The sequence below is a fragment of the Oncorhynchus gorbuscha genome, linkage group LG13, assembly GCF_021184085.1.
Source record: "Oncorhynchus gorbuscha isolate QuinsamMale2020 ecotype Even-year linkage group LG13, OgorEven_v1.0, whole genome shotgun sequence".
Lineage (NCBI taxonomy): Eukaryota > Metazoa > Chordata > Actinopteri > Salmoniformes > Salmonidae > Oncorhynchus > Oncorhynchus gorbuscha.
In genome coordinates, this window is record NC_060185.1 from 37,305,968 (window position 1) to 37,324,334 (window position 18,367).

The 18,367-nt window shown below is 41.1% G+C and overlaps 1 protein-coding gene across 2 annotated transcripts in view; it reads left to right on the forward strand.

Annotated features, from left to right (window-relative positions):
* LOC123992821 (periostin-like) overlaps positions 1-7,733 on the forward strand; it is a 55,243-nt gene extending 47,510 nt beyond the window's left edge. The window contains exons 15-22 of one of the 2 annotated variants that reach the window (XM_046294363.1): positions 2,737-2,804; positions 3,232-3,277; positions 3,403-3,435; positions 5,661-5,716; positions 6,008-6,104; positions 6,437-6,499; positions 6,738-6,776; positions 6,954-7,733. In XM_046294363.1, coding sequence (XP_046150319.1) covers positions 2,737-2,804; positions 3,232-3,277; positions 3,403-3,435; positions 5,661-5,716; positions 6,008-6,104; positions 6,437-6,499; positions 6,738-6,776; positions 6,954-6,997 — 446 coding nt within the window. In that variant the 3' untranslated portion in view covers positions 6,998-7,733. Of the gene's footprint in view, positions 1-2,736; positions 2,805-3,231; positions 3,278-3,402; positions 3,436-5,660; positions 5,873-6,007; positions 6,105-6,436; positions 6,500-6,737; positions 6,777-6,953 lie in introns of both variants that reach the window. The other variant, XM_046294362.1, reaches the window with a different exon arrangement.
* Positions 7,734-18,367: the final 10,634 nt, after the last annotated feature.

An 18,367-nucleotide genomic window follows, 5' to 3' on the forward strand; every position in this document is an offset into this window, starting at 1 on the left:
GAACCACACCTGTGTGGAGCCCCTGCTTTCAATGCCTTGTATCCCTCATTTACTCAAGTGTTTCCAATTATTTATTTTGGCAGTAACCTTTAGAAAAAAAGTGCTACCAGTATGTCTAACACCCTGTACTGTATGAATACTAGTTTAAAGTGTTACCAGTATGTCTAACACCCTATACCTTATGAATACTAGTTTAAAGTGTTACCAGTATGTCTAACACCCTATACCTTATGAACACTAGTATAAAGTGTTACCAGTATGTCTAACACCCTGTACTGTACTGTATGAACCCTAGTATAAAGTGTTACCAGTATGTCTAACACCCTGTACTGTATGTACCTAGTATAAAGTGTTACCAGTATGTCTAACACCCTGTACTGTATGAACCCTAGTATAAAGTGTTACCAGTATGTCTAACACCCTGTACTGTGCTGTATGAACCCTAGTATAAAGTGTTACCAGTATGTCTACCACCCTGTACTGTACTGTATGAACACTAGTATAAAGTGTTACCAGTATATCTACCACCCTGTACTGTATGAACACTAGTATAAAGTGTTACCAGTATGCCTAACACCCTGTACTGTATGAACCCTAGTATAAAGTGTTACCAGTATATCTACCACCCTGTACTGTATGAACACTAGTATAAAGTGTTACCAGTATGCCTAACACCCTGTACTGTATGAACCCTAGTATAAAGTGTTACCAGTATGTCTAACACCCTATACCTTATGAACACTAGTATAAAGTGTTACCAGTATGTCTAACACCCTGTACTGTGCTGTATGAACACTAGTATAAAGTGTTACCAGTATGTCTAACACCCTGTACTGTACTGTATGAACACTAGTATAAAGTGTTACCAGTATATCTACCACCCTGTACTGTATGAACACTAGTATAAAGTGTTACCAGTATGCCTAACACCCTGTACTGTATGAACCCTAGTATAAAGTGTTACCAGTATGTCTAACACCCTATACCTTATGAACACTAGTATACAGTGTTACCAGTATGTCTAACACCCTGTACTGTGCTGTATGAACACTAGTATAAAGTGTTACCAGTATGTCTAACACCCTGTACTGTACTGTATGAACACTAGTATAAAGTGTTACCAGTATGTCTAACACCCTGTACTGTATGAACCCTAGTATAAAGTGTTACCAGTATGTCTAACACCCTGTACTGTGCTGTATGAACCCTAGTATAAAGTGTTACCAGTATGTCTAACACCCTGTACTGTACTGTATGAACCCTAGTATAAAGTGTTACCAGTATGTCTAACACCCTGTACTGTACTGTATGAACCCTAGTATAAAGGGTTACCAGTATGTCTAACACCCTGTACTGTGCTGTATGAACACTAGTATAACGTGTTACCAGTATGTCTAACACCCTGTACTGTATGAACCCTAGTATAAAGTGTTACCAGTATGTCTAACACCCTGTACTGTATGAACCCTAGTATAAAGTGTTACCAGTATGTCTAACACCCTGTACTGTATGAACACTAGTATAAAGTGTTACCAGTATGTCTAACACCCTGTACTGTATGAACCCTAGTATAAAGTGTTACTAGTATGTCTAACACCCTGTACTGTATGAACCCTAGTATAAAGTGTTACCAGTATGTCTAACACCCTGTACTGTACTGTATGAACCCTAGTATAAAGTGTTACCAGTATGTCTAACACCCTGTACTGTATGAACCCTAGTATAAAGTGTTACCAGTATGTCTAACACCCTGTACTGTGCTGTATGAACCCTAGTATAAAGTGTTACCAGTATGTCTAACACCCTGTACTGTATGAACCCTAGTATAAAGTGTTACCAGTATGTCTAACACCCTGTACTATATGAACCCTAGTATAAAGTGTTACCAGTATGTCTAACACCCTGTACTGTACTGTATGAACCCTAGTATAAAGTGTTACCAGTATGTCTAACACCCTGTACTGTATGAACCCTAGTATAAAGTGTTACCAGTATGTCTAACACCCTGTACTATATGAACCCTAGTATAAAGTGTTACCAGTATGTCTAACACCCTGTACTGTATGAACCCTAGTATAAAGTGTTACCAGTATGTCTAACACCCTGTACTGTGCTGTATGAACCCTAGTATAAAGTGTTACCAGTATGCCTAACACCCTGTACTGTATGAACCCTAGTATAAAGTGTTACCAGTATGTCTAACACCCTGTACTGTATGAAACTAGTATAAAGTGTTACCAGTATGTCTAACACCCTGTACTGTATGAACCCTAGTATAAAGTGTTACCAGTATGTCTAACACCCTGTACTGTATGAACACTAGTATAAAGTGTTACCAGTATGTCTAACACCCTGTACTGTATGAACCCTAGTATAAAGTGTTACCAGTATGCCTAACACCCTGTACTGTGCTGTATGAACACTAGTATAAAGTGTTACCAGTATGTCTAACACCCTGTACTGTGCTGTATGAACACTAGTATAAAGTGTTACCAGTATGTCTAACACCCTGTACTGTACTGTATGAACACTAGTATAAAGTGTTACCAGTATGTCTAACACCCTGTACTGTACTGTATGAACACTAGTATAAAGTGTTACCAGTATGTCTAACACCCTGTACTGTATGAACCCTAGTATAAAGTGTTACCAGTATGTCTAACACCCTGTACTGTATGAACCCTAGTATAAAGTGTTACCAGTATGTCTAACACCCTGTACTCTAATGTCCTGTAGAGCTGCCTGCTGGAAACTCTGACCTGCTTGGGCTGCTGAGAAGACTCATCAAGTACATGGAGATCAAGGTACAGTACCAGGCCACACCCACATAAAGGAACAGACCACGCCCATATAATGAACCAGGACAATAGGCCACACCCACATGACTATCTTGCCACAGCATTACTTACAGTACTGAACAAGGCCAGACAGGTTATTATGATTAGGAAAATGACTACAATGCCAGAGAATCCTGAGCTAACAAGATGAGATTAACTCTAAGTGTTTGATACAAAATTACCTTAAGATGACAAGACGTCATGTAAAGCCTTGAGCAAATACAGTACCCACCACATAAAAGTGGCAGACATTTCTCCTGCCTTCACAAAACCCAAGCAGTGCATCTGAAGGTTCATTGTTGCCCTCTGCATTGGAGTTGAGCAGAACGATGTGTACACAGACCTACAATAATATGGTTTACAGCCTCTAATCCTTCTTTCCATTCATTCGCAGTTCGTGTCAGGATACAGCTATAAGGAAATCCCCCTCACATTCATGAGTGAGTTAAACTATATCTGTTCAAGTCTTAGATGTCCGCTGTACTTTTTTGCTTTGAAATTACATTTATTTGTAACTTTGTTGTTGTCCAGTGAGTAACTGCTGTGTGTCTTCTGTTTCTTCTAGAGAGGACGGTCATCACACGCTTCATTGAGTCAGGTAAGTTACAGTTAAAGGATCGAAGCAACATTCTTCATGCATAAATCTTAGCTTTGTGTAATATGCTGAGTGTACAGAGCATTAGAAACACCTTCCTAATATTGAGTTGCACCCCCTTTTTCCCTCAGAAAAGCCTCAATTCGTAAGTGTATGAACTCAACAAGGTGTCGAAAGCGTTCCATAGGGATGCTGGCCCATGGTGACTCCAATGTTTCCCTAAGTTATATCAATTTGGCTGGAGGTCCTTTGGGTGGTGGACCATTCTTGATACACATGGGAAACTGTTGACCATGAAAAACCCAGCAGCATTACAGTTCTTGACACACTCAAACTGGTGCGCCTGGCACCTAATACCATATCATATTTTGCCTTGCCCATTCACCATCTGAATGGCACACATACACAATTCATGGCTCAATTGCCTCAAGGCTTAAAAATGCTTCTTTAACTTGTCTCCTCCCCTTCATCTACACTGATTGAAGTGAATTTAACAAGTGACATCATTAAGGGATGATATATTTCACCTGGATTCACCAGGTTAGTCTATGTCATGTAATGTTTTGTACACTCAGTGTATATAATTGTAAATTATATTTCAAATTTAGTCTTGGAAAGACTTGAAGACATTGTGCTACAAGAGTTGATAGAATAGTTGGCACAGTTCAGATAGGGCCTTCAATAAAATTCATGACCCACGTCCAAGAGGAAAAACCATTATGGCTGTTCAGATAATTACAGTACAGACAGCAACAAGAAAATACTTGCCATAGTAGCAGACACCTGGGAAGGTTATCTGTTCTGGGTAAAATAACCTTCTTTATTGGGCTTAATCCTGACCTTTGATTTGTGTTGTTAATTCCTGACTTCAAAGAGAAATATACACAGAAGTTCAAGTTACTGTCTATACAATTATCTCTAGTCAAGATTCTGAAAGAGATACACTACCGGTCCAAAGTTTTAGAACACCTACTCATTCAAAGGTTATTCTTTATTTTGACTATTTTTCTACATTGTACAATAATAGTGAAGACATCAAAACTATGAAATAACACATATGGAGTCATGTAGTAACCAAAAAGTGTTATATTTGAGATTCTTCAAATAGCCACCCTTTGCCTTGATGACAGCTTTGCACACTCTTGGCATTCTCTCAACCAGCTTCACCTGTAATGTTTTTCCAACAGTCTCGAAAGAATTCCCACATATGCTGAGCACTTGTTATATGCTTTTCCTTCACTCTGCGGTCCGACTCATCCCAAACCATCTCAATTTGGCAAAATATCAAAACCAGATCCGAGTCCAGACGGTACAGAAAGGCTCGTGGTCAAGGCAGGCAGAATGGTCAGGCAGGTAGGTACAGAGTCCAGAACAAGCAAGGGTCAAAATCTGGAGGACTAGAAAAAGGAGAACAGCAAAAGCAGGAGTATGGGAAAAACCGCTGGTTAACTTGAAACATACAAGACTAACTGGCACAGAGAGACAGGAAACACAGGGATAAATACACTGGGGAAAATCAGCGACACCTGGAAGGGGTGGAGACAATCATAAGGACAGGTGAAACAGATGAGGGCGTGACAGGCACACCTGTTAATTGAAATGCATTCCAGGTGACTACCTCATGAAGCTGGTTGAGAGAATGCAAAGTGTGTGCAAAGCTGTCATCAAGGCAAAGGCTGGCTACTTTGAAGAATGTCAAATATAAAAAATATTTTGATTTGTTTAACACTTGTTTGGTTACTACATGATTTCATGTGTTATTTCATAGTTTTGATGTCTTCACTATTATTCTACAATGCAGAAAATAGGAAAAACAAGGAAAATCCCTTGAATGAGTAGGTGTTCTAAAACTTTTGACCGGTAGTGTAGTTGCAATTCTAAGGGGAAAACTGATGTCATGGAGAAAGCCTTTACCTGGAAAGTATCCGCAAAGCATATATCCACAATTCCTTTGATTATGTAAAATATTCCAGTCATATGAATCCTTTTAGAGTCTGTGAAATATTGCCATTCAGTCTAATTTGATAAAACCTATAAACTGTCATCTCTATTAAAGAAGGAGTAGAGGAACCACTGACACACTACATGTCTGTAGTTTGTGGAGTCTAGAGTTTCTAAGTTCATTCGATCCTTCAGATCGTGCCCTTTAAACTTCATGTTCTTCAATGACACTTTTGTGGTTGTTTATTCCAGTTAATAAACTTGTTGTCCTCTCTCTCTTTCTAAAGTTCCTGATGTGACCCAAGTGACTAGGGTTATCGAAAGGGAACCTACCATCACCAAGGTGACAAGGGTGATTGAGGGAGAGCCTATCATCACCAAGGTGACAAGGGTGATTGAGGGAGAGCCTACCATCACCAAGGTGACAAGGGTGATTGAGGGAGAGCCTATCATCACCAAGGTGACAAGGGTGATTGAGGGAGAGCCTACCATCACCAAGGTAACACCAATGTAACAACCCATGTTTCAACTGTTGTACCCACCCATGCCATGTACCCACCCATGTACCCACCAAATCACTTTTAGCAATCGGGAAAAGCGTTACATAAATCTAATACATGATTATGATTATTAGGTGACCAGAGTCATTGAAGGTGAGCCAAAGTTCACCAAGGTCACTCGACTCATCGAGGGAGAGCCCACGGTCACCAAAGTTACGAGAGTGGTCTCAGGTACGTACCTCACAGACACACATGTCTTTATTGACTCTTGTCCATGAGGTCTGAAGAACTCTGGGTACATAGTAACATCTAGTAAAATAAATGTATTGTAGGCTACGGTATGCTATGTCTGTTTTGGTCTATAGTTGCTATATAGTGTATTGATGCACTACATGAAACAAAGAAGGGTGTGTTTGGTTTGCTGAGGTGAGACACAGTCTTTTGTTCTGAATCCCCTCTACTGTATGTCACCCCCCTCATGACTCCTACGGCTGCCCCTCTGTGAAAACATGATGTTTCTATGTGAAGACTGATGTAGTGTTTCATTATGATGTCATCCACAGGTCCTCAGTACTCAGCCAGCAACAGTGGCTCCAGCATTGGTATCGCAAACCTCCAGCAGAAAGGTCAGTAACATCACCCCTCTGGTCAAAGATAGATATAGATATATATATTAATATAGAGGAAATAATGCAATGTTTCATTGAAAATCACATATATGCATGTCACTGGGTGGACATGTGACAGGTTATGTTAGGATCTGGGTTTAGCAGATAGTGTGAAGCAGAGAATGACAAACAGGATTCAAACTAACTGTCACATTTCCACCCTGGGATATTTGACGTCGTAAATGTGTCTTCACAGTGGGAAACCCAAGACCAGTAATTAGCAGGAGAATTCCAGGTAAACATTATTCCTTGGAAGGATTCAAACGATTGGCAATATCATCCCATGAGGAGCTGTAATTGCCATATACATAGAATGACCAAGAACATTGACTTGAATGGGAATGTCCATTCTAGGAACTTTATTTCTATGATTTTGAGTGTATGATGATCTTTCTGTTGTCTCTGTTCCTAGCTGGTCCCAGAAGGAATGTCAGACCAAAGGAACAAAGTGCATGAACATGGACAGACCAGGTGACTGAAGATGCACCAGCAACCAGAGAGGAACAACAGAGATAATGTCAATGATTGGTCTCCCATACAAGCGCTACACTCCAAATGACATGTGTGTAGACATACAGAACTTGAACTTAGTGAGACCAGTAAAGCCATTTGCTAAACAAAACACAAATCATTGGTGAATGTATCTAAAGATAACTAAAAGCCATCAATATATGTAAATAGTGTACACATATTTGTGGGTTTTGGGGGTGTATTAGAGATTAAAGATTAAAAGCTAGCCAGAGGTAGCAAAATAATCTTTAAAACCAAGCTATTGGAAGCCTTGACCATTGGTTGATGTGATACAACAGGATTTTTGGGAAGTTTTAGTAATTTTGGGGAACTTTTTAAATTTACCTCTGCATAATATCAAGTTTGTGGTGCTCACATAAAAATAAATAAAATTACAAATGTGATTGCTATTTTCTGACTGTACTTCTGCAAATGTTTATATTTTTCTACCAGATGTAATTTCAGCTCTGATCTGACTTGAATGTCACAGTAGTGTTGTTTGCTTTCTCTTTCTGCCTTTCAGTCTACCTAGCTAAACATTCAGATATTGATCTTGTCTTTGCTTTTAGATGTTTCAAATGTGCAACATTCTGACAAACTTAACTTTTCACATACTGTATTCTCTCAATAGATTTTTTTTACTGCAGTTTTAAACCTTTTTTCAATAAAGTATATTCTTGGATATGAAGTGCCTCATTCGCCAGGAGAAAACCCTTAGTTGGAAAACCTTTTAGTAGTTCATCACTATATGGAAATAAAGTCAAGTTACATTTTAGAATCACATTTACTCAATTTGCGGAGAAGATGTATGATGACCAAAACTAATTTGTGCCAGTGTATTGGTCCCTGCCTACTTAATGAATTCCATTTTCTTAGTATAACGCTAGTTATTTGAGGAGGGAAAAGGGATTGTCTGTTTTTAGATCTCCCAAAAACTATAGAAGAGTCTGACATTGCTAGAATTGTTACTTTAACCTAGCTCCCTCTAAAGAGAAACTCATAAAGTGAGAACGAAGCCAAATCTAAAGCAAATGTCAAATATCAGAATGTGAATGATACCGTGACATTCAGGGGTCTCTATTTTTTTTGACTAGACCTCCTGTGTGCACGCGCTTGCGCATACATAAAAAAAAAGACATGTCATTTAACAGTATTTTCTATTTATTACCTTTTAATTTGGCATGAACACAACCAATCATGATGTTTTCAACTTAGTAAATCACTGTGCACTGTTTGGATGCTGGAACTGTTTTAGAGTGGACGAACATGCGCAGGTCGCCTACTTTTTGAAGTGATTTGTTTGACAATAACATCATGACTGGTTGTGGTCATGCCAACTTAAAAGTGAATAAGTAAAAAACACCATTAAATGACGTCTTTACTATTAGGCCCATAAAAAAATGTCATGGAAGTTTGTGCACACATAGGAGGTCCAGTCCAACAATAGAAACCCCTGAATGTCAGACTTTAAGACTTTAAGGGTTCTTCACACCATTTGATGAATGGAAATAGACATCTGTTACTAAACACCAAAAAGTGTAATGACATTCTACGATTGTCATTGGGTCTACACTCTTAGAATTATGTAGAATGAAAAGTTGGGACACCTAAAAAGGGGGTGAGATAGGGGAGTGTCCCGGGATGTACAGACACATGAGAATCTTTTTTAAACCATGACACAGAGGTGGGGGTATTAGTTGAATTTGGAATAAGCTCTTATTTTCATATATACCACTGTACAGTAGCAGTACAAATTGCATTAAAAAAAATAGGAGAATGGTTAAATTAGCATTATTTAGAAATCTCCCAAAATCTGACTTTGTTGCATTTAGGGGGCCTCATGTCTCATTCAGCAGGTCCAGAGTACTGCTGGTTTTCTACTCTACCTGATAATGAATTGCACCCACCTGCTGTCCCAGTTCTAAATCAATCCTCGATTAGAGGGGAAGGATGAAAAACAGAAGTAGAACTGGCTTCGAGGTCCAAATGAGTGTGGTCCTGTGTAGCTCAGTTGGTAGAGCATGGCGCTTGTAACGCCAGGGTAGTTTGATCCCCGGGTTTGTATGGGCATGACTGTAAGATAAAACTAAATGGCATATATTATTATTATATATTATTTTTGTGTTTGTAGGGCCATAGAGTACTTGCTATATGATTGGTACGTCAACTATCTGCTTCTATCCAGACTATAACCACAACCAGCTGATCCCAGAACAGGAGATGTATTGGTCTGGCAGGAATACAGATCAGATCAGGAGGTTATTATCTCGATCTGGCTGCAGATCTACAAACAGAGGCCAAGTGTTCGTGTACAATAAGCCAGTGTTTATGGCTATACGGTTCAACAGTTGCACTAATAGTTCCTTTCACTGGATCCTACACTATTTTAGAAAAAATGGTTATTTGTCTGTACTCACCACAGAAGGTTGGTGGCAACTTAATTGGGAAGGATGGGCTCGTGGTAATGGCTGGAGCGGAGTTGGTGGAATGGTATCAAATACATCAATACACCATATCAGACCACCATATGCATTTGACGTTAGCTGCAATATGTAACTTTATGGGTGACCCGACCATAAGTCTGAACAATAAAAATTACCAAATAAAATGGCAGTAAACCCAAAATGGCTTTGTAAATAAAAGTATACCAGTGACTGAGCCTACCAGTGACTGAGCCTACGAGCGACTAGGCCAGCCAGCCAACCCTGGTATACAAAGTGCAGTGGTGCGTAAGTGTTTTGCAGTTTAAAATAAATCTCAATGCGCCATGGTAAAGGGTATCAATTGATCTCAAACACTGAGCAGAAGCATTCATATATAAAATATCCCCATAGTCTAGTAAAGGCATAAATGTTGCTGATACAAGCCTCCTTCTGGCTTCAAAAGAAAGGTTCAGAGATATATGTTTTGCTTTAGAAAACACCATCATTTTAGTTTTGTAAATATTGAATATAAGCTTCAAAAACTTTAAAAAGGTATGTTAAAAAGTATAAAACATTATAAAAAGCAGTCTTCAAGTTCTGGAAAGCTTTTGTGAGAGATGAGGCACAACAATAAATAACAGTATCATCAGCATAAAAGTGAAGTTGCACATTTGACAAATTGTTGTCTAAATTATTTATATAAATAGTGAATAAGAGGGGACCAAGTACAGCGCCCTGGGGCACACCATTACAGACAGACAATTTGACAGACATGAGCCCATCAAATTGAGTGCACTGAGTTCTATCAGACAGATAGTTAGCAAACCATGCAACTGCATGTTCCGAGAGACCTACACTCAACAATCACTGCCTCAGTATAGCATGATCAACTGTATCTAAAGCCTTAGAGAGATCAATAAAAAGTAACACAGCACTTTTTTTTTGTCAAGGGCTTCAGTGATGTCATTTAAAACCTTCATGGCTGCTGTAATTGTGCTATGCTTCTTCCTAAAGCCCGATTGGTACATTGATAAAATAGAGTTAGTATTTAAAAACTCTTTTAGTTGTTCACTCACAAGGGTTTCAGGTATTTTTACCAGGGTTGAGAGCTTTGAGATTGGTTTATAATTATTTAAAAGAGTTGGATCTCCCCCTTTTAAAAGTGATAGAACAAATGCTGATTTCCAGATCTTTGGAATGTCATTACATTCCAGGATTAGATTAGACAGATATGTAAGTGGTTCAGCTATGAAATCAGCTGCCAGATTTAAAAAGCAGGGATCAAGAAGATCAGGACCCACAGGCTTTCTCTGATCTAAGGATTTCAGGGCTATGTACCTCCTGCACTGAGAATGGCAAAAAGCTAAAAGTTTGACCAGCTCTCGCTGGTTCATCCACACAGGGTTGTACAGAGACAGAGAACACTGAATCAAACAGCCTACCAGATGATACAAAGTGCTCATTGAAACAATTCATCATTGTCATATACAGTCGTGGCCAAAGGTTTGAGAATGTTTGAGAATGACACAAATATTAATTTTCACAAAGTCTGCTGCCTCAGTTTGTATGATGGCAATTTGCATATACTCCAGAATGTTATGGGTTGTGCCATGGTTGAGATCTTTGTGGGCTTTACTCGGCCTTGTCTCAGGATGGTAAGTTGGTGGTTGAAGATATCCCTCTATTGGTGTGGGGGCTGTGCTTTGGCAAAGTGTGTGGGGTTATATCCTTCCTGTTTGGCCCGGTCCGGGGGTGTCATCGGATGGGGCCACAGTGTCTCCTGACCCTTCCTGTCTCAGCCTCAGTATTTATGCTGCAGTAGTTTATGTGTCGGGGGCTTTCTTTCTCTCTCTCGGAGGACCTGAGCCCTAGGACCATGCGTCAGAACTACCTGGCTTGATGACTACTTGCTGTCCCCAGTCCACCTGGCCGTGCTGCTGCTCCAGTTTCAACTGTTCTGCCTGCGGTTATGGAATACTGACCTGTTCACCGGACGTGCTACCTGTCCCAGACCTGCTGTTTTCAACTCTCTAGAGACAGCAGGAGGGGTAGAGATACTCATAATGCTTGGCTATGAAAAGCCAACTGACATTTACTCCTGAGGTGCTGACTTGCTGCACCCTTGACAACTACTGTGATTATTATTATTTGACCATGCTGGTCATTTATGAACATTTGAACATCTTGGCCATGTTCTGTTATAATTTCCACCCGGCACAGCTAGAAGAGGACTGGCCTCCCCTCATAGCCTGGTTCCTCTCTAGGTTTCTTCCTAGGTTTTGGCCTTTCTAGAGAGTTTTTCCTAGCCACTGTGCTTCTACACCTGCGCTGTTTGGGGTTTTAGGCTGGGTTTCTGTGCAGCACTGAGATATCAGCTGATGTACGAAGGGCTATATAAATACATTTGATTTTAAATTTGATTTGATTCACAGGCAAGGATATTGCTGCCAGTAAGATTGCACCTAAATCAACAATTTATCGGATCATCAAGATCTTTAAGGAGAGTGTTTCAATTGTTATGAAGAAGGCTTCAGGGTGCCCAAAAAAAGTCCAGCAAGTGCCAGGACCGTCTCCTAAAGTTGATTCAGCTGCGGGATCGGGGCACCACCAGTACAGAGCTTGCTTAGTAACGGCAGCAGGCAGGTGTGAGTGCATCTGCACCCACAGTGAGGCGAAGACTTTTGGAGGATGGCCTGGTGTCAAGAACGGCAGCAAAGAAGCCACGTCTCTCCAGGAAATACATCAGAGACAGACTGATATTCTGAAAAAGGTACAGGGGTTGGGCTGCTGAGGACTGGGGTAAAGTCATTTTCTCTGATGAATTCCCTTTCCGATTGTTTGGGGCATCCGGAAAAAAGCTTGTCCAGAGAATACAAGGTGAGCGCTACCATCAGTCCTGTGTCATGCCAACAGTAAAGCATACTGGGACCATTCAAGTGTGGGGTTGCTTCTCAGCTAAGGGAGTGGGCTCACTCACAATTTTGCCTAAGAACACAGCCATGAATTAAGAATGATACCAATACATCCTCCGAGAACAACTTCTCCCAACCATCCAGGAACAGTTTGGTGACGAACAATGCATTTTCCAGCATGATGGAGCACCATGCCATAAGGAAAAAGTGATAACTAAGTGGTTCGGGAAACTAAACATCGTTATTTTAGACCTTAATCCCATTGAGAACTTGTGGTCAATCCTCAAGAGGTGGGTGGACAAACAAAACCCCACAAATTCTGACAAACTCCAAGCACTGATTATGCAAGAATTGGCTGCCATCAGTCAGTATTTGGCCCAGAAGTTAATTGACAGCATGCCAGGGCAGATTGCAGACGTCTTGAAAAAGAAGGGTCAACACTGCAAATGTTGACTCTTTGCATCAACTTCATGTAATTGTCAATAAAAGCCTTTGACACTTATGAAATGCTTGTAATTATACTTCAGTATTCCATAGTAACATCTGATAAAAATATCTAAAGACACTGAATCAGCAAACTTTGTGAAAATTAATATTTGTGGCATTCAAAACTTTTGGCCACGACTGTACAGCAACAAAGTCCTTCAGTACACATGACGGTAATTCATTAACATTACTGTTACCAGACATAGACTCAATAGCCTTCCAAAACTTTCTAGGGTTATTCAGATTATTAGTGGTAACAGACATAAAATATTCTGACTTGGCCTTCCTGAGAAGAAAAGAACACTTGTTTCGTAACTGCCTAAAAATAAGCCAATCAGCATCAGAACATGATTTCCTTGCTTTAGCCCAGGCTAGATTACGGTCGTGAATAATACAAGACAGCTCAGAAGAAACCCATGGATTATCCCACCCTTTAACTCTGAACCTGCAGAATGGGGCATGTTTGTTTACTATTTGAAAAAAAAACATAATGAAAGAATTTCCAGGCAGTTTCCACATCAGGAATAAGCTCAATCTTGCTCCAGTCAAAATAAAACAAATCATGAAAGAAAGCCTGCTCATTAAAACTACAATTTCTCTTACGAATAAAGCGTGGGTTTGTCTTAGGAACCTTAGTATTTCTAACAGCACAATGGTCACTTAAATCATTACAAATAACACCCGCTGCAGAATATTTATATGGAACATTTGTCAATATCTGTACGCTTGTCTTCGTCCTCCTCTGACGAGGAATAAGAAATGTCAGACCATTTCTAACTTGATCAGTGTGATACACATTGTAACCATTTCTACAAATATCCTTATCAACAACAGGCTTGCTGAGCCAGGTTTCAGAAAACACAATTACATCAGCATCAGTTGATTTAGCCCAAATCCTAACCCCATCCATTTTTGCCAACAGGCTATGTACATTTAAATGAAAAATACCAAAACCAGATCTAGATTTAAAATCAGAGGGGGTTTGAAGACATTGCATATCAGGGCCAGGGTTAGGCTGCCCGTTACCTGATATCAACAAAAGAAGAATAACTAGGCACCTCTGTTTAATAACCTTTCCCGGCTTCTCTTTTTTAAGAGACCTACTGCAAGCGAATTCTACAAGTGAGTTTCCAGACAATACAAAACAGTAATTTAAAACCATTAGACTTTGGTAGTGACCCAAGTACTGTTCACATCATGCCACAAATGCATCGGCACTTGGACAAGTGGACAGAGTGAAAAAGAGCGAGTTCCCGCAGACAAAATGTCTAATGGTCGGGAGAGCACATTGTCAGATATACTCACCCAGCGATAATGTTCGTTATCTCCAGAGTTCAGTAAAGTCAGTGCACAAAGCAATACCACAAAAATTGTCATTTTCTCTGAGAGATGTAAGTTATAGAGGCCAGGGAAAGGTAAGGGGAGAGAGGGACAGTGTTTATGTATGAGTCTGTATGTGACTGTGTTAGTGATGAGTCGTTCGCGAACGAGTCGGCTCTAAAAGCCGACTCTAGCTGTCTTCTGGACTACTTTGAGTTCAACCACATACACACCTCAGATAACTTGGCAGAGGAACTGTTGAGAGTGGCCAGAGAATGGCAAGTAGATGGAAAAGTTGTCTGTTGTGTTAGTGACAATGCAGCTAACATAACCAAAGCCATGAACATGTTTAAATGGACCCATCATCCATGTCTTGCCCACACAATCAACCTGATTGTAAGAGATGTTCTGAAGGTGATGAAGCCCACTGTGGACAAAGTGAAAGCAGCTGTGGAAAACTTCCACAGGAGCATAGTAGATGCTGAAAAACTAAAGTCTACACAACACCAGATGGGGATGCCTGAGCTGAGGCCTAAACAAGACTGCACTACAAGGTGGAATTCAACATTTTATATATTGATGCGTTTCTTGAGTCAAAGGATGCCATCATCTCTACCCTGGCCATTTTCAAGGCACCTGTTGATGCTCTGACCCAAGAGGAATGGGAGGTGGTGGAGGAAGTGTGCAGAGTCCTGGAACCCTTTGAGCAGGTCACTGTGGAGATCAGTGGAGAGAGGTACAGTAAGCAGTTATTACTACATCAATATTTAATTCAGTATTATATATTGTGGCAGACGACAGGGTTTGGTCAAGACGTTTACATAGACCAGACACGGACAGAGTATGATTAGCTCGGTTTCAAGGGTGTTTATTAAATAATAAATCAAAAAGAAAAGAACAGGTCTCCCCCATGAGATCCTCTCCGGGATACCTTCTCCTGGGCTCCGGGTCCTCTTGTATCCTGTCGGGCACACAAACTCAACTCCCTCGGCTTAGATCGGGTAACCGTATCCAACCACACGGAAGATACCTCACTTCCCCTAGTTCTCTCCTTGTCTCCTGTCCGGAGAGCCCGTCGAGACCTGGCAAGTCCAGCAGATGAAGCCACCGCCTTGTGATTTATACTCCATCTGTTACCAGGTGGCTGACCTGCTGTATGCTTCTCAACCATAGCAAAACAAGCATTTGTGTAACAGTATTGATAGCTAGCGTAGCATTTAGCGTTAGCATTCAGCAGGCAACATTTTCACAAAAACCAGAAAAGCATTCAAATAAAATAATTTACCTTTGAAGAACTTCGGATGTTTTCAATGAGGAGACTCTCAGTTAGATAGCAAATGTTCAGTTTTTCCTGAAAGATTATTTGTTTAGGAGAAATCGCTCCGTTTTGTTCATCACGTTTAGCTACGAAAAAAAACCTGTATCCGGGAGTGTAATTCTATTCGCAAGCTCATTAGCATAACACAACGTTAACTATTCATGAAAATCGCAAATGAAATGAAATAAATGTGCTAGCTCTCAAGCTTAGCCTTTTGTTAATAACACTGTCATCTCAGATTTTCAATATATGCTTCTCAACCATAGCAAAACAAGCATTTGTGTAACAGTATTGATAGCTAGCCTAGCATTTAGCGTTAGCCTTCAGCAGGCAACATTCTCACAAAAACCAGAAAACATTCAAATAAAATCATTTACCTTTAAAGAACTTCAGATGTTTTCAATGAGGAGACTCTCAGTTAGATAGCAAATGTTCAGTTTTTCCTGAAAGATTATTTGTTTAGGAGAAATCGCTCCGTTTTGTGCGTCATGTTCGGCTACCAAAAAACCCGAAAATTCAGTCATCAAAACACCAAACGTTTTTCCAAATTAACTCCATAATATCGACTGAAACATGGTAAACGTTGTTTAGAATCAATCCTCAAGGTGTTTTTCACAGATCTCTTCGATGATATATCGTTCGTGGAAATCTCCTCTCTCCCCTGAATCACATGGATGAATGCGTGCAGCTTGGAGATTACGCAGCAATTTCGACAAAGGACACCGGGCGGACACCTGGTAAATGTAGTCCCTTATGGCCAATCTTCCAATGATATGCCTACAAATACGTCACAATGCTGCAGACAAACGGCAGAAAGCGTAGGTTCGTTCAGGGCACATTCACAGCCATATAAGGAGACAATGGAAAACAGAGCCTCAAATTCTGCTCATTTCCTGTTTGAAGTTTCATCTTGGTTTCGCCTGTAGCACCAGTTCTGTGGCACTCGCAGATAATATCTTTGCAGTTTTGGAAACGTCAGAGTGTCAGAGTGTTTTCTTTCCAAAGCTGTCAGAGTGTTTTCTTTCCAAAGCTGTCAATTTGTTATGCAGGTGAATGAGGACCCAAAAGCGACTTGGCGAAAACAGAGTCTTTAATCCAGTAAAGTAAAATACAATCAAAAAACACAACTTCCACTCGTAATGACGAGAACCGACTGGAGACTCGATCTTGAACAGCAGGTTGCCTCGGGAAGGCACTTGAACCTAGCAGACTCAGACACCTGCTCACCACGCAGCATCTGAGGGAAACACGACACGACAGGGCGATACACAAACACAGCACGGTGAACAATAGATAAGGATCCGACAGGGCAGGAACGGAAAACAAGGAGAGAAATAGGGACTCTAATCAGGGAAAAGGATCAGGAACAGGTGTGGGAAGACTAAATGATTGATTAGGGGAATAGGAACAGCTGGGAGCAGGAACGGAACGATAGAGAGAAGAGAGAGCGAGAGAGTGAGAGAGGGAGGGGGAGAGAGAGGGATAGAAAAAGGGAACGAACCTAATAAGACCAGCAGGGGGAAACGAACAGAAGGGAAAGCATAATGACAAGACAATATATGACAAAACATGACAGTACCCCCCCACTCACCGAGCGCCTCCTGGCGCTCTCGAGGAGGAACACTGGCGGCAACGGAGGAAATCATAGATCAAACGGTCCAGCACGTCCCGAGAAAGAACCCAACTCCTCTCCTCAGGACCGTAACGGAAAAACGAAAAAAAAAAAGGGAAACTAGGGTACTACTCTAAAAAAAAAATGAGACACGGGTAGAGAACTGAAAACTTTAGAGCAAACAGGACCAAACAGGCCAGGAGAGTAACAACTAGGGACAGACTGAGACACAGCAAGGGCAGGAACAAGAACAGGAGAGATGCGATGGCAGGGAACAGACTGAGACCCAGCAAGACCAGGAGCAGAAGCAGAAAAATACGCACAAGGGTGGACCCCATCGTCAGTATCGGAGCGCTGGGACAGAATGGCTCCCACGCCCACCCCGACGCGTCAACCTCAACAATAAACTGTTTAGTGACGTCAGGTGCAACAAGGATAGGAGCGGATGCAAAACGCTTCTTAAAGAGATCAGAACAACAATCATACGACCGGTGAGGAGGAAGGGAGTTGGTTCTGGACCGACTGAAGACCGTGCGCAGACCATGATATTCCTCCGGCACTCCTGTCAAATCACCAGGTTCCTCCTGAGAAGAGGGGACAGAACAAACAGGAGAAATAGCAGACATTAAACACTTCACATGACAAGAAACGCTCCAGGAAAGGACAGAACCACTAGACCAATCAAAAGAAGGATTATGACACACTAGCCAGGGATGACCCAAAACAACAGGTGTAAAAGGTGAACAAAAATCAAAAAAGAAATGGTCTCACTATGGTTACCAGATACAGTGAGGGTTAAAGGTAGTGTTTCACATAATATACTGGGGAGAGGACTACCATCCAAGGCAAACATGACCGTGGGCTCCCTAACTGTCTGAGAGGAATGTCATGTTCCCGCGCCCAGGCTTCGTCCATAAAACAGCCCTCTGCCCCAGAGTCTATTAATGCACTGCAGGATGCTGCCGATCCGGTCCAGCGTAGATGGACCGGTAAAGTAGTACATGTACTTGACGGAGAGGACCGTCTAGTAGCGCTTATCAGTCGCCCTCCGCTTACTGATGAGCTCTGGCCTTTAACTGGACATGAAATGACAAAATGACCAGCGGAACCGCAATAGAGACAGAGGCGGTTGGTGATTCTCCGTTCCCTCTCCTTAGTCGAGATGCGAATACCCCCAGCTGCATGGGCTCAACACCTGAGTCAGTGGGGAAAGACGGTAGTGTCGGAGAGAGGGGAGACACAGTT